Genomic DNA, 14770 nt, shown 5'->3' with positions numbered 1-14770 from the left:
TACATTTAAAAGAATCATAAAGTCAAAAGACATACAACAAATGTGTGCTGGATTTCTTCCATTTTGTCCCTCCAGATCCCCTCTCTACCCTTGTCTACCCTGCTCTCTGTCTTGTGAAGCTGGCCTGCAGGGGCCTCAGCCACAGGCTCCCTTGCCCTCTGGTTTTTAGTTGGATTCCTGGAACCAAATCTCTAATGGGAGATGGGAAAGGTGACCTCTCAGGCATCCCTCCGCGTGCAGCTCTTTCCCTGAGGGTCTAGTAACAGCTCCCTCTAGTGGCATCCTTCGGGCAACTGAACTACCCCGAGAGCCCCCACTACTCCCTGCCTATATACCCTTGTAAATAATCCCTTATTAACCCTTCCCCAAATTAACCTGAATTGAGAATTCCATCTGTTTCCTGCTGGAACGCTGCATGATACACAGATAAAAGAATAATGTCCTTAATATGCAAAGAGGTCCAACCAAAAAACAACAATCCAATAAAAAACGGACAAAAAACATGATTAACAGAAGAGGAAAATACAAATAAATTTTAAACTATAGAGATACTTATACAATATTGTACATCAACTATACCTTAATAAAAAACAAAACAAAAGAGAGAGATGCTTGACCTCACTTATAATAAAAGAAATATAAACGATATACAATTTTTCACCAATCAGATTGGCAAAGATGAAATGTCTGCTAACACACTGTGCTGGAAAGGGTGTTGAAAACAGGCACTCATATTCATTTTGGTGAAGGTGCATTTAAGTTAAAAGTAAACCTCTAAAAAATGAATCTGACAGTATTCATCAAAATTTTCAAAGTACATACTCTTTGACCCAGCAATTCCACTTCTAGAAATTGATTCTCCAGTTAAGCTTACACAAACGACAATAATATGTTCAAGGATCTTTGCTGCAGCATTCCATTATTTCCAATAATCTGCAAAATGACTAAGTAAATTATGATAGATCCATACAAAATAATATGCATGATATGGAAGATTCTCCCGAACAAAGTATCTAGTTTTGTTACCATCTATGTTTCTGTGTTTTTTTTTAACATCTTCATTGGAGTATAATTACTTTACAATGGTGTGTTAGTTTCTGCTTTATAACAAAGTGAATCAGTTATACATATACATATGTTCCCATATCTCTTCCCTCTTGCGTCTCCCTCCCTCCCACCCTCCCTATCCCACCCCTCTAGGTGGTCACAAACCACCGAGCTGAACCATTTATGTTTTTAAACACACTATACTAATACATGCAGAGACGATCCTGCAAGGATGTATAAGAAAAAGTAAGTCTCTTCTCTAAAGAAAGTAACGGATGTCCAGAGGACATGTGCTTGAGAGAGATTTTATCCTTTTGTAACTTTTGAATTTTGTATCATGTGTATAGATTTCCTATTCCAAAAAAGAAATTTACATCATATTGATTGAATATCTACTATGTACTAGGTTCTGTGCTGGCTGGTGGAGACACAGCTGTGAACAAGATTAGCATATGGTTATTTCTGCTCTCATAGAGCTTAAAGTCTAGTGAAGAAACAGACTAAAAAAAGTAAACATACAAGTAAATACCCAATTACAAATTGTAATGAGATTTCTGAAGAAGAAGCAAAAGTGCAATAAAGAGACAAACAAGGATGATGGCTTTAGATGGGTGGATCAAGGCAGGCTTCTCCCAGGAGGTAGAATTAAATAGGAAGGGAAGAGGAAAAAAGAGTTCTGGACAGAGGGAGCAATATGCACAAAGGTCCTGAGGCAGGAAGGGGCTTACTGTGTGCCCAAGGCAAATCACCACCCTTCTCAGGGAAGGCACAGCCTCACAAGTGAAATAACTCCATTGAAGAGATGGAGAGACAGAGCCTCAGACAGGGAAGACGGCTTCCCCAGGAAAGTTGACGTGGCAGGACCGACACCTGTATCTTTTGAGTCCGTGAACTCAGTGCTATTCTCAGTTCATTTGGGGACGTTTTTTGCAGGATCACAGAGACCAGGAGCAGAGGTAAAGAGGGGAAAAGTTGGCCATTCCCCTGGCTCTTTCCACCATCTCAGAGCCTAAGGGAGGGGGAAATCAGAGACTTCGTGCACGTGCAAGCGTGTACACACACACCATGAGCACCAGCCACACCCCATACAGCTGAGCTGCTAACCTACCGTGGTCATCTCAGGCCTGAAGTCAGATACTCCCTCTACTGTGCCCCAGACTTTGAAATGTGCCTCTTTTAAAACAATTTTTTTAAAATATTTATTTATTTATTTGGCTATGCTGGGTCTTAGTTGCAGCACATGGGATCTTTTTTAGTTGCGGCATGCAGGATCTTTAGCTGCAGCATGCAAACTCTTAGTTGCAGCATGTGGGATCTAGTTTCCTGACCAGGGATTGAACCCAGGCCCCCTGCATTGGGAGCACGGAGTCTTAGCCACTGGACCACCAGGGAAGTCTCGAAAGGTGCCTCTTTTAGAATGCTGCTTCTTTTGTGTACAAACCTCAGGGCACGCAAGTATGTGTGTCCTTGTGTATCTGCAAGCTTATGTGTGAGTATTCTCAGTGTGTTTATACTGAGCATTCCCCAAGAACAGCATCCAGTTCCCATTTTCCTCGATGTGTAATAATAATTTAATCAACAATCCTATGGGGCACACACTACTATTCACCCCTTTTTACAGATGAGGAAACTGAGGCCCAGATCATCACATAAATTGTCCAGCAAGTAAGTGGCAAAGACTCAGACCCAGGGGTGTGGGATGGCAAAGCCCCTGCCCTTAGCTCAACACTAGATAAACATGCAATGAATAAATGAATAAGTGAGCCTCATGGCATAGATGGGGAAACTGAGATCTAGATAGGCACCTAGCAAGCTGATGTAGGCAAGGCTAAAACCCTAGCCTTCATTCTTCCCAGGCGGGCCCCCTCCCAGGAGCCACCCTCCTCAGGACTGCAAGATCCTGTCCTTCTGCCAGGCTCCCACACAGCTGGGCAGGCAGGCAGTAGATGGGAATGGGCAGGATATCCTCTTTGCCATCCTGGCATGTGGCTGAACTCTCTGGCCCCTGCCCTGTACCCCCAGCTTGCAGCCCGAGGGAGTCCTGGCCTTCTCTGCCCTGCACCCCCAGGGATGCACCGGATGATGAGTGTGACAAGGGGCTGCCTTCTCCCTAGGCTACTCCCTCACCCTATCTCCTCACCCAGAGAGGGCCCCAGGCCCCACTCTGAGGGCAGGTGGAAGTCCTTTGCTTACCCACAGCTGTGCCTGTGCTAAGCCCATGCAGAGCCCAGGGGAGCAGCTGACCTGGGAGGAGGCCAGGAGCTCTGAAATGAGCATACTCATTACACACAGGCCTGCTCCCTCCCACACCAGAGCCCCCCTTTAGCCTCCTTTCCCTGCGAGGTCTGTTTCCCTGGAGGGATGTGCAAGCCCAGGATACTGGAAAGCCTGCACCACGGTCTTCCCTCCCAGGGGATGATGAGAGGTACTCCAGGAAGGGCTATAGCCCACAGCTCACCACCCCCCATGCCTCCCACCTGGGGTCAGCACTGCCCTCCGGGCTCCTCTCCTCCTGTGCTCTAGGCCCCCTCCTCCCTCCTCCCAGCAGCCATATGCTTACATTCTCCTTGCCCCAGAGGAGGGGGAATCTGTCCCTAGAGTGCCCCACCCCTGCAGCTGTTCGATTCTGTGCCCCTCTTCCTGCCCCCAGATCTCAGATCAGGATCTGCCTCCATCCTCCTGCTTGGAGCTGGAGCAGCGATAATGCAGTCTGGGCTGCCCCCTCGTGACCACTCAGAGAAGCACATGCTTCCCAAAGCCACTGACCCATCACCTGCAGCCCTGGGAACCCCATGCCAAAGAAATAGACAATCGAAGGAAAAGTGAGTTTATTTCGCAAATGCAGCTTCAAGACAACTCTCAAGTCCTTCCTTCCCAGAAACTGTGGATGGAGAAGCCACTAAGAATGGCCAGAGGACTCTCCTCCCAACCCCTTCCCCCTCATTCCCTGGCCTGGTCTTCAGAGACACACCTAAAGTAGAAATTCCCTGTCCAGCTTCCTGATAGGCGTTCACTTCCATTCTCTTACTTCCAGAGACAGGGAACTCGCCCAAGGCTGACCCATCATCTTTTCTGTTCTGGGGCACCAGGAACACTGACAGTGTAGACCCACCCCTGATGTCCTAGGACTCACACTGCTCAGGTAAGCAAACAAGGGCCTCAGGTGCACTGACCGGCACAGAGATGGGCGTGGCCAGTGCTACAAAGACCTACACATTCACCTACCTCTTCTCGGGGGTCTTTTTGGGTTTTTTTTGGCTGCGTTGGGTCTTCGTTGCTGCGTGCGGGCTTTCTCTAGTTGCAGCGAGTGGGGGCTACTCTTCGTTGTGGTGCTCGGGCTTCTCATTGCAGTGGCTTCTTTTGCAGCGTAGCACGGGCTCCAGGTGTGCAGGCTTCAGCAGTTGTGGCACGTGGGCTCAATAGTTGTGGCGCACGGGGCCCTAGCCGCTACGCGGCATGTGGGATCCTCCCGGACCAGGGCTCGAACCCGTGTCCCCTGCATTGGCAGGCAGATTCTTAACCACTGCGCCACCAGGGAAGCCCTTCTCAGGGGTCTTGTAGTCAAAGGAATTTAGCCCTGGAATCTTGAAGATATCTGGAGGCTGACTGCCCCCTTAATTCTGCTTGAGAATCAGCCAGAGTCCTCTGAGCACTTGCTCTCTGCCAGGTCCCTCCTGGTACTTTGCCCCACTTAGTCCTCACAACACTGTGAGGGCAGTGCACTCGTGTCTGCTGGGCAGATGGGGATGGGGTGCAGAGCGGGAGGTCAGCCACCCAGGATGTCATGGCTGGTCATTTGCAGAGTTGGACTTGACCTCCGCCTTGCTGGTGGCTCCTGCGGCTCATGCAGAATACCCTGCCCCAACGCATGACGTCTGGGCCCAAGCCAGACCTGCTGAGAAGGTTCAAGGCGGACTCTGAAGCCAGAAGTTTCATCCCAGCCTGTCCCCTCACGCCCCTCCCTTACAGCTCTGCCTCCACCAGTGCCCCCACCTTGAGGCCCAGGGCCATTCCAACCAGACCCTCCTGCCCTGCACCAGCAGCTCCTCTATACCTCGAGGGAGGACTGGCTGGCGGGATGTAAACATCCTCCCCACAGCTCACTGCCCCTTCACTGCCAAGCAAACCTATGGCCTGGGGACTCTGGAACTGCCGTCTGAGACCAACCTCATGGGGCAGGAGAGAGAGCCCAGGCTTTGAGGTGGTTCTGCAAATCACCTTCTGTGGGCCTCCCTTGCCATACAGATAAGATCTAGATGCTACTGTTTTCCTTGAAGGATAGTGATCAAATGAAATCCAACGTACAAACACCCAGCACACAGTAGGTGTTCAACAAAGCATGCCTTCCTTCTCGACCTTGCCTTGCTCTTGTTATTCGGAAGAATACCAGGAGCATCAGCAATGCTCAGGCCAGTCCAGGCACCTGGGACCAGTGTGGTAATGGCCTTGGAATCAGAGAACAGTCCAAGGTGGGGGACCCTGGGGAATTCTGGCAGCCAGGACAGATCTGGCTGTCCCCCACCAGCATCCCGTGTGGAAAAGCCCTTCCAGAACCAGACAACAGCCACTGGGGGTGGTTTCTGGAACAGCTGGATTCTGCCCCTCTGTAAAGGGATGACCAACCCACCCATGCTTTCCAGAAGTGGCCTTATCTCCTCCCCTTCTAGCTGCCCTGGGTTCTCTGTCCTCATCTACCCTGGCCAGTCCTGCTCAGAACCCACCCTGTGGCACTCTCAGTTGGTGAGGGTCAGCTCTGGCTCTAGCCCTCGTTGAGCCCTGGACAGGGTCCTGCCCAGGCTTCTAGAAGCCAACTTTTTCAGAGCAGACACCTGCTCTTCAGGTGAGGCCCTGGGGCTGCTGGCCAGGACCTTGTGACTGCCTTGCCTCCAGCCTCATCACGTTCCCTTCCCCTTGGGATCTGCACTCTGGCCACCAGGAGGCGCTGTTCCCCCTCAGACCCGATGAGACCACAGGCCTCAACGTTAAATGAGACCAAATTCTAAGAGACAGCAAAAGGCAAGGCATAGCGGAGACTGCAAGGGGAAGACAATGGCCTTTGTCTAATCGCTGCTATGAATCTGGCACTTCCCACGCAGGACCGTACCTCATCCTCCAGCCGCCACGATGGGGGCGGGGGCGGGGGCACGGGGTGGGGTTCTGAGTCACAAACAACAGAAACCGACCTCTGGCTAACAAGCAAAAAATAAATGTGCTGTTCACCAAAACAACAGAAAAGATAGTCACTCAAAGAAGACAGCCAACATCAGGCCTCCAGTGTGGTTTGAACAGGATGCTGCCCCCAGCCTCTTGGCTCCCAGCTTTAACTGAAAATAATCAAGGGTCCCTAGAGTTCGTGGCACTGCTTTCCTCTGTTACACACCCTCACCCTAGCTGACTTTGAAGCTTCATGTTCCCTTTGCACCACGAGCTCAGGGAAGCAACCAGCTCCTCCCAAGTTTTCGACCTATCACCCCAACATTCATCCTTCACTCATATCAACATCAGGCACCTAGGACCCAGTCTCCCAGACTCAGGCAGGCCTGCCTTTCCTCTGAGGCTGCCACCCTCACTGCTGACTGGCCACACGGTTGAGGGCCAGGGGGAGGGGGGGAAGGCTGGCTGCACTAGGTGTACCTGAAACTGGAGTTGCATGGCCCCAAGGATTCGGGGGGGGGCCGGTCTTTGGAGATAAGAGGACCACCTCTACAACCAGAACTGGCTTTGGCTGGAGAGAGATGTGACCTGGACCTCTATGTCAGGAGAGCACTCCTGGAGACCCAGTGGTTAAGAGCAGCGGTCTAAGAAGATGGGCTGGGGGGAAGGACAACAGGGAGGCAGGCAAGGCCCTTTTCCTTGAGATGGGAGCCCTGAGACCCATGGCAAGAATGGCAGCCAGAGACCCCAAGGAGAGCTCGGTTGCTCACTTATTCACTCAATACACATTTACTGCTACAGGCTCTGTTTGCCCCATGGAGAGACAGTCCCTCTCCTCTCCACCCAGGCACCCACTCTTCAGAACTAAACTCTGAGGGCCTTAAAAAACAAAGGGAAGGGACATTTCCCTCCAGGTGCCCGTCCCTGTCTCAGGCAGCTTCTAAAACCTCCTCCGCTCAGGGAGGATCTCCTCCCTGCGCAGTTTCACCCCACTCTTCCAAAAGCTCCCCCGATCTCAGACACAGACACACAAGTTTATTCACAGGTACAACACCTGGGCAAGAGGATTTGCATGTGATTTGCAAAAGCTTGGCCTGAGGCTCACCAGCACCCAGCTGTTCTCCCTTTGCAGCCCAAGCCAGGCAAACTTCCTGCTCCTTCTCCTTGCCCACCCCCATCCTAGGCCAAGTTTCCAACTTTTGTACCGTGAAGAACCCGGAACCCCTTTTCGGCTTTCCCCCAAACAGTTCCCAAGAGAAAGGCAGAACAACACCAACTGGGTTTCCAATCTGTGCAGTTGAGCCTGGGGACTTCTGGGTGGAGGTTGGTCCAGCTCAAAGATGACACGTGGCAGGAGAAGGTCTCCAGGCAGCCTTGAGGGGGAAGCATCAAACTTTCAGAAGCTTTCCGAGCCCAGGACTCCAGGTACCAAGAACCAAGGAAGCTCTGGCCCTGCCTGACCCCAGGGGCTCTGGTGCCTGGGAAGTAGTACACATGTCCTCAATATTTGGGGCATGGATGGAGGAGGGTTACTGTTCACAAGCCATTGTGAAACTGTAGGCTCAGGAACAGACAAAAGCCTCAGGAAGCTGGACTTAGAGGACAGCAGGGGAGAGCCAGTACTACACAGCCTGTTTCAGGAGTCAGAGAAAAAATATTCATCTCACTGCCAGTGAGTGCAAGTGTGCCTGGGGCCAAAGCACTGTGCTAAGTGACTAACTTTTCTTCTTCTCTGTTTAGCATCACAAGTGAGGTGAGCCTCTCATTTTAGAGATCAGGAAACTGAGGCTCAGAAAGGTTATATGACTTTTACTTAAGGTCACACAGCTGGGCAGGAGTGAGGCCAGGACTCTAATCCAGAAGCTGTTAAAATAAATCGGGTGAGAATGATACAATGGCATCCTGAATCCTTCCTCTCCTACGCAGGGTCTGGTGGCTGAGTTCCCTCATGGAATCCCCTTCAGTTCCTTTTCTGCAAAACGGAGAGAATAATGATACATACCTTGCAAATATATTACAAGGATTAAATGACACTTAAGACATGTAAAGTGCTTACGACAGTGTCTGGCATATGGTAAAGCCTATATCAGTGTTAACTATTGTTATTATTATTATTATTATTATTATTATTATTATTATTATTATTATTATTAATTAAAATTCACATCACTCAGTCATTCAACCAACATCTGAGCACCGTGTTTCAGCCTCCAGTGGCAGACCAGGAAACTCACACAAAGCAGGTAGTCAATGCTACAAAGCTGAGAAGAGGGCCCACTGAGGGGCACAGCAGAGGGGAGTGATCTAGCCTGGGGATTTGGGAAAGGCCATTGCAGCTTCCTGGAGGACAAAAAGCCAGTCAATTCTCCATCAACAGGAAGAAGTGATCTTTTAAAAATGCAAACACAGGGACTTCCCTGGTGGCGCAGTGGTTAAGAATCCGCCTGCCAACGCAAGGGACACAGGTTTGATCCCTGGTCCGGGAAAATCCCACATGCACAGAGCAACTAAGCCCACGCGCCACAACTACTGAGCCTGTGCTCTAGAGCCCGCAAGCCACAACTACTGAGCCTGTGCGCCACAACTACTGATGCCCGTGCACCTTGAGCCTGTGCTCCACAGCAAGAGAAGCCACTGCAACACAAAGCCCGCGCACCGCAACGAAGAGTAGCCCCTGCTCGCCGCAACTAGAGAAGGCCTGCATGCAGCAGCAAAGACCCAACGCAGCCAAAAAATAAATTAATTTTTTAAAAATGCAAACACACAGCTGAGGCATTGGCGAAACCCTCAAAGAGCAGGGTCCCTCTGCCCTGAGGTGGACACAGGAGGCCCTGCAGGCTCTGGCCACTGACCTCTGCTCCCAAGACTGCCCCCCATGCCCTGCACCTCTGCCCATCCTGGCCTGTTTCTGCTTCCCCCAAAGCTCAACCCCTTCCAGCTCCAGGGCCTCTGCTCCTATTATCCCAGGCATCTCTCCTCCTGCAGGGTCTGAGCGCTCAGGTGAGGAGCGCTCCTCTGCTGTGCACCTGCATCACACCTGCACATCCCTCCCAGTAACTCTCATCACGCTGTTTAACATCTGTGCCCCACCAGACAGAACATTCCAAAACCAAGGACCAAGGAGGAAAGAAATATGTGCCATGAGGAAGGCACCAGATAGTTTGCAGGGATCCCAGGTTCCTTGACCAATTCATGTCATGAACTTGGCTCTGCATCTGCCTGCTCCAGAGAGATTCTGAATTGGGAAGCCCAGACCCATGACCTTCAAGGTTAGGAGACCAGCCAATTAACCCCTGTGGTGTGGTCGAGGAAGCCCTATGTACCGGCTGCCTCAAGCCACAAGAGTGAGGTCCTCCAGCTCCCAATGGCCTCTCGGTTGGGTCACCACCACCGCTAACACCACAAAAGCCAAAAAGCTACCAAGCCATCAGCACCAAGACTTCTGCCACCATCATGGCGGAAACAAACAAACAAGCTTCCTTAGAAATCCCCTTAGAGCAAACTGTTGCGGTAAAGAGAAGAGACCTTAATCTGACATTAAAAATGTTTGTGGGCTTCCCTGGTGGCGCAGTGGTTGAGAATCTGCCTGCCAATGCAGGGGACACGGGTTCGAGCCCTTGTCCGGGAAGATCCCACATGCCGCGGAGCGACTAGGCCCGTGAGCCACAATTGCTGAGCCTGCGCGTCTGGAGCCTGTGCTCCGCAACAAGAGAGGCCGCGATAGTGAGAGGCCCGCGCACCGCGATGAAGAGTGGCCCACGCTTGCCGCAACTAGAGAAAGCCCTCGCACAGAAACGAAGACCCAACACAGCCATAAATAAGTTAATTAATTAATTAATTTTAAAAAATGTGCATAGTAAGTGTCCAGTAAAAATCAGTATCATCATCAATAATAATAATAAAGTATCGGCACATAGCAGGTGCTCAGTAAATGGTAGTTCCCTGGTCCCAGGGGGACAGAAGTTGGAGTCCGTTGGCAGCTGCCCACCCTCCCCATGCCCAGGGCCTCCACTTGTGCACAAGGAGTCAGAGCTGCAGGAGATCACCAGATGCAACCCTTCGGTACACAGGAGGGGAAACTGAGGCCTGGATGGGGAGGACTTGCCCAAAATCAGAAGCCAGTCTGTCCCTAGAACCTGGGTCTCCCAGGCCAATGCCTTGTCCTCATGATAAACTCAGCCAGCCCAAGGAGGGAGGTTTTCAATGCGTGATGCCTCTGGATGCAGGGGCAATGCTTACTCCCAAGGACAGCTTTGTGAGGGTGGGGTCTCAGGCCCCTTGAGGAGAGCACAGGGCTTATCTGGAAGGTCAAGGCTTTGCCTCTGCATGAGGCAGGCGTAGCTTCTTGCCTTGACGGAGCCCACGGAAGCCAGCTCTCCTGCGGGTCGGGAAGGGAAAGAGGTCACAGGGGAGGCCCCTGGTTCCCTGAGCCTTTAGCAGCTGTGGATATCAGCTTGGCCAACCCGCCGAGCGGTCCCTGATGTTGAGATGGCCACTGTGGCCACTTGCTTTCTCCTGGTTCTGCCCTTCCCTAGGCCTCTCAGGCCCCAGCATTGGTCCAGTCTCCCTGGCTACCTTCCCTGAAGCCCCCCTTTGCATTGCTTCTACCCCTCGACCCACTCCCACAGGCAGTGAGACCCTACAGCAAGAAGTGGCATTCACACCAGGCCTGAGCGATCCCAAAGTCCATGCCCTCTCTGCCTGGTCTCACTGCCTCCTAGGTGTCCTCAGGTGCTGTTTCCTGTTGGTGCCACCACTAGGCCTCCTTCCACCTTCCACAGCCTCTTTCTGGAGGAGGCTCATTCCCCCAAGGGCCTGGCAGGAGCTTCCTGTGGGGATGGTGATGACGAGGTTGAAGAACAGCTCCTAAAGCAGGAGAGCCGGCCTCTGCAGAGCCACCCAGAGGTGCTGTCAGCAAGGGAAGCTGCTCACAGTCAGCTCAGCCTGAGCACCTGCTCTGCAGGAAGTAGAAGGGGACTTTGCTGGAAATCTGCCTTTAATCTTGGCTTCCTGTTTTCTGCCCTGAGGGACTGCCCAGACATCTGAGTTTCAAACTATTTCACACCAGTTTCTCTAAACTGTCATTTCAGAGCAAAGAGGCTGGGGGAGAGGAGGAGGCAGCTTGGCGGGAGGTCCTTCCCTTCCCAGGGGACCCTGGGATCAGAGCTCAGTCCACCCATAAAGGTGCTTAAGCTCTGGACTTCTGGCGACCAACCCAACTTTGCATCGAGCTACTGCGGTGGCGTTGTGTCATCAAAGGCAGCCAGAAGTCCTAAGCCCTGTTCCCACATCCAGGGGTCTCAAGCCTCCCCTCTTTTCTCCATTCCCCCAAGGTGGGGACAATAGCTCAGCCTGGGAAAGCTAGCACTTGAGCCTACCTGGCACGGAGGGGCTCCTCTTAAATTTCCTCCCCTGTCCTAAAACCCGAAGACCCTTCTCTGATGAGTTCTTTTCCTAGGGTCTGCTGAGAGGGGAGGCTGTTTGGTGCCCCAGGCCTTGGAGGTCCTCAGACTGGAACCCCAATTCTGGGAGGGGGGACTCTGGGAAAGTTCTGAGTTCTTCGAGCCTCAGTGACCTTGTCTGTAAAACGTGGCTCCAAACACCGACTTGACATCTCCTTGTCTCACAGGTGTCTTAACTTCAGTTTGTCCAAAGTACAGCTCCTGAGCGCTACCCCCAGCCTGCCCCTCTCCCAGGTCCTCCCTACCTCAGCAAAAAGCACCAGCATTTCCCCATGTTCCAGCTGTACCGGAGGATCAGGCCCACTTTCTCCTGGGGCCTCACTCCCCCAAACAGCCCATCACCCAGAGCTGCCACGTGGCTCTCTTTTGTCCACTGGGGTCCATGCCCATCATCACTGGCCATAATATGCAAAGTCTCCTCACTGGTCTCTTGACCTCTGCTCAATCGTGTCACTCCCCTGCTTAAAAATCCTTCAGCGGGGGCTTCCCTGGTGGCGCAGTGGTTGAGAATCCGCCTGCCAATGCAGGGGACACGGGTTCGAGCCCTGGTCTGGGAAGATCCCACATGCCGCGGAGCAACTGGGCCCGTGAGCCACAGTTACTGAGCCTGCGCATCTGGAGCCTGTGCTCCGCAACAAGAGAGGCCACGATAGTGAGAGGCCCGCGCACCGCGATGAAGAGTGGCCCCCGCTTGCCACAACTAGAGAAAGCCCTCGCACAGAAACGAAGACCCAACACAGCCATAAATAAATAAATAAATAAATAAATATTAAAAAAAAATCCTTCAGCGGCTCCCCATCGCTCATGTAATAAAATCCAAACTCATGTAATGAAACCCCCGCCCCATAACACCCTACCAGCTCCAGCCCCTTCCTCTCATACTACTCCCCCTCGCTTGCTGGTCTTGTCACCTTGGCCTTCTGGCTGTCCCTTAAGCTGCTGGGCCCTCTGTGTCTGTTTCCCCACCCCATGCTCTCCTCCATCAAGCATTCATTGCCCTCATGCCACAGTGTCTGATTGCCCTGCTTATTTATTTATCCCATGAGGCAACAACCATGGTGGTCTTTCTCACCCCTTCAACTCCTGCATCCAGGATAGTGCCAGGCACTTAGTAGGTGCTCAGTAAGTATTTGAGTGAGGGAATGAATGAATAAATGAACGGTGGTGAGGTTGGAAATTCATTGGCTCTTCCACTCGAGGATAGCTCTGTGGGGCAGGACCCTTTATTGATTTGTCCCCTGTGCCTGGGGTTCAGGGAAGTTAACAAATTTATTTCATTCTACCGTGAAGAGGTGGAACCAGGATGCAAATACAAGTCTATTTGACTCCAAAGTTCACACTTAGGCCACAGCAAACCCAGGGGAAAATGTCAAACGCGTTTGGGGGTAAAGGAAAACAGATTGGTGAAAAACTGGGGCAGGGATTAGAGCATTTTCCACATATCCCCACAGCCCTTTCCCATTTTGCCAGCTGATTCAGTCAGGGGAGGGGAGATATCAACTTGGCACTTCCAGAAGCCTTCGCAGAGCTGCTGAAGTGCTTTCCTTTAGGCTGAGAGGTGGCCCCATCCGGTCCCACTTTATCATTCCATCTTGACCTCAGAGGAAAGAAAGGGAAACCAGCTAAGCTGAGCACCCTCCCCACCTCCCCCACCCCTAGGCCATTATCTTGCTGAATCTGCACCATCTCTTGTGAGACAGTTGCATTTTGAGCTTGATCTTTTTTTTTTTTTTTTTTCTCCAACACATTTATTTCTTTAAAGGAATGGATTTTGAAGAGAAAAAACATGGGGCAGAGAGGTATGGAATAGAAAATAAATACAAATGTAAGCTGTTTTGCTAATTGCTTTATAACCACAACAAACTAGTACAGAGAATGCCCTGTACAAAACAACACAATAAAGATCGAGGTGTTCCCTTAGGCAAGGCTGAAGGTTTCAGTCTCTGGTATTTGGATAGGCTGCAGTCCTTGTTTTTGGATGGATCACTGCGTGTGTGGCACAGTCCATGCTTTTAACCAGATTTAAACAGGAGAATGGCCACTTGGCCCAGGTAGAAGTAGATGAAGTGTTTGGTTTCATGTGTCACATAACTACCGAAGTTCCTCCCCACGATGCAGTGCCAGGTGGGGTTGTACTTCTTGTCAAACCCCTTCTTGATATGGGCCGCAATGTCCTTCTCTATATTATACTTCTCCAATGCCTGAGTAGCACACTCCACCGAGTCCTGTTGCATCTCCTCCGACATATCTGCATTTTTGATCACGGCCTTTCGGTCACACATGGTTACCAAAGAGCAGGGGCTGGCCGACTGCAACGGTCTCCTGGGGGAGGAGCTGGCGAGGCTCAGACCCGTCGGGGTAAGCGGTCCCGACTAAAGCCGTGGCGCATCTATCTTGAGCTTGATCTTACAGAGGAGGAAACTGAGCTCAGAGACATTAAGTAACTAGCCCAAGATCACACAACTAGGAAGTGGCCCAGCTGAAATTTAACTTTACAGTTCGAACCCCAAATCCATGCTTTTTCCTGTTACACCATAGCTACCTCTGAGACTTACTGGATGTCTCCTCAAAGGGCAGTGGTGTGACTACCACTTCCCTCCTTGAAGGGCTGGCTCCTTTCTGGAAAACGGCCAAGGGGTGCATTGGGTCAGAGGGCCATCCTGCAGTTTGTCTGGGGAGGCACACCCAACTCCTGTTCTTTGCAATGTACAGCTACACTGTCTTCTCAACTCACTCTCCTCCAGGACCCTAGTCCCTCACTTATTTTGAATTTCAAGACTTTGCCAGGGGCTTCCCTGGTGGCGCAGTGGTTGACAGTCCACCTGCCAATGCAGGGGACACAGGTTCAAGCCCTGGTCTGGGAGGATCCCACATGCCGCGGAGCAACTAAGTCCGTGCGCCACAACTACCGAGCCTGTGCTCCAGAGCTCGCGAGCCACAACTACCGAGCCCACGTGCCACAACTACTGAAGCCCATGCGCCTAGAGCCCGTGCTCCACAACAAGAGAAGCCACTGCAGTGAGAAGCCTGTGCACCGCAACGAAGAGTAGCCCCCGCTCACTGCAACTAGAGAAAGCCCGCGCACCGCAACGAAGACCCAACGCAGC

General features: G+C 51.6%; 1 protein-coding gene across 1 annotated transcript; it reads right to left on the bottom strand.

Annotated features, from left to right (window-relative positions):
• Positions 1 to 13494: 13494 nt before the first annotated feature.
• Positions 13495 to 14690, bottom strand: LOC103007269 (dynein light chain 1, cytoplasmic-like). Its single transcript, XM_007197703.3, has one exon. The coding sequence runs from the start codon at positions 13943 to 13945 to the stop codon at positions 13676 to 13678; it is 270 nt and encodes an 89-aa protein (XP_007197765.1). The 5' UTR covers positions 13946 to 14690; the 3' UTR covers positions 13495 to 13675.
• Between the last annotated feature and the right edge of the window lie 80 nt (positions 14691 to 14770).

This window comes from Balaenoptera acutorostrata, chromosome 3, assembly GCF_949987535.1.
Source record: "Balaenoptera acutorostrata chromosome 3, mBalAcu1.1, whole genome shotgun sequence".
In the NCBI taxonomy this organism is placed as follows: Eukaryota; Metazoa; Chordata; class Mammalia; order Artiodactyla; family Balaenopteridae; genus Balaenoptera; species Balaenoptera acutorostrata.
The sequence above is the reverse complement of the archived record's forward strand: the minus strand, read 5'-3'. Positions and strand labels throughout refer to the sequence as shown.

Excerpts from the sequence above, each read along its gene's own strand:
- LOC103007269 (XM_007197703.3), bottom strand. The coding sequence starts at position 13,945 with ATGTGTGACCGAAAGGCCGTGATCAAAAATGCAGATATGTCGGAGGAG.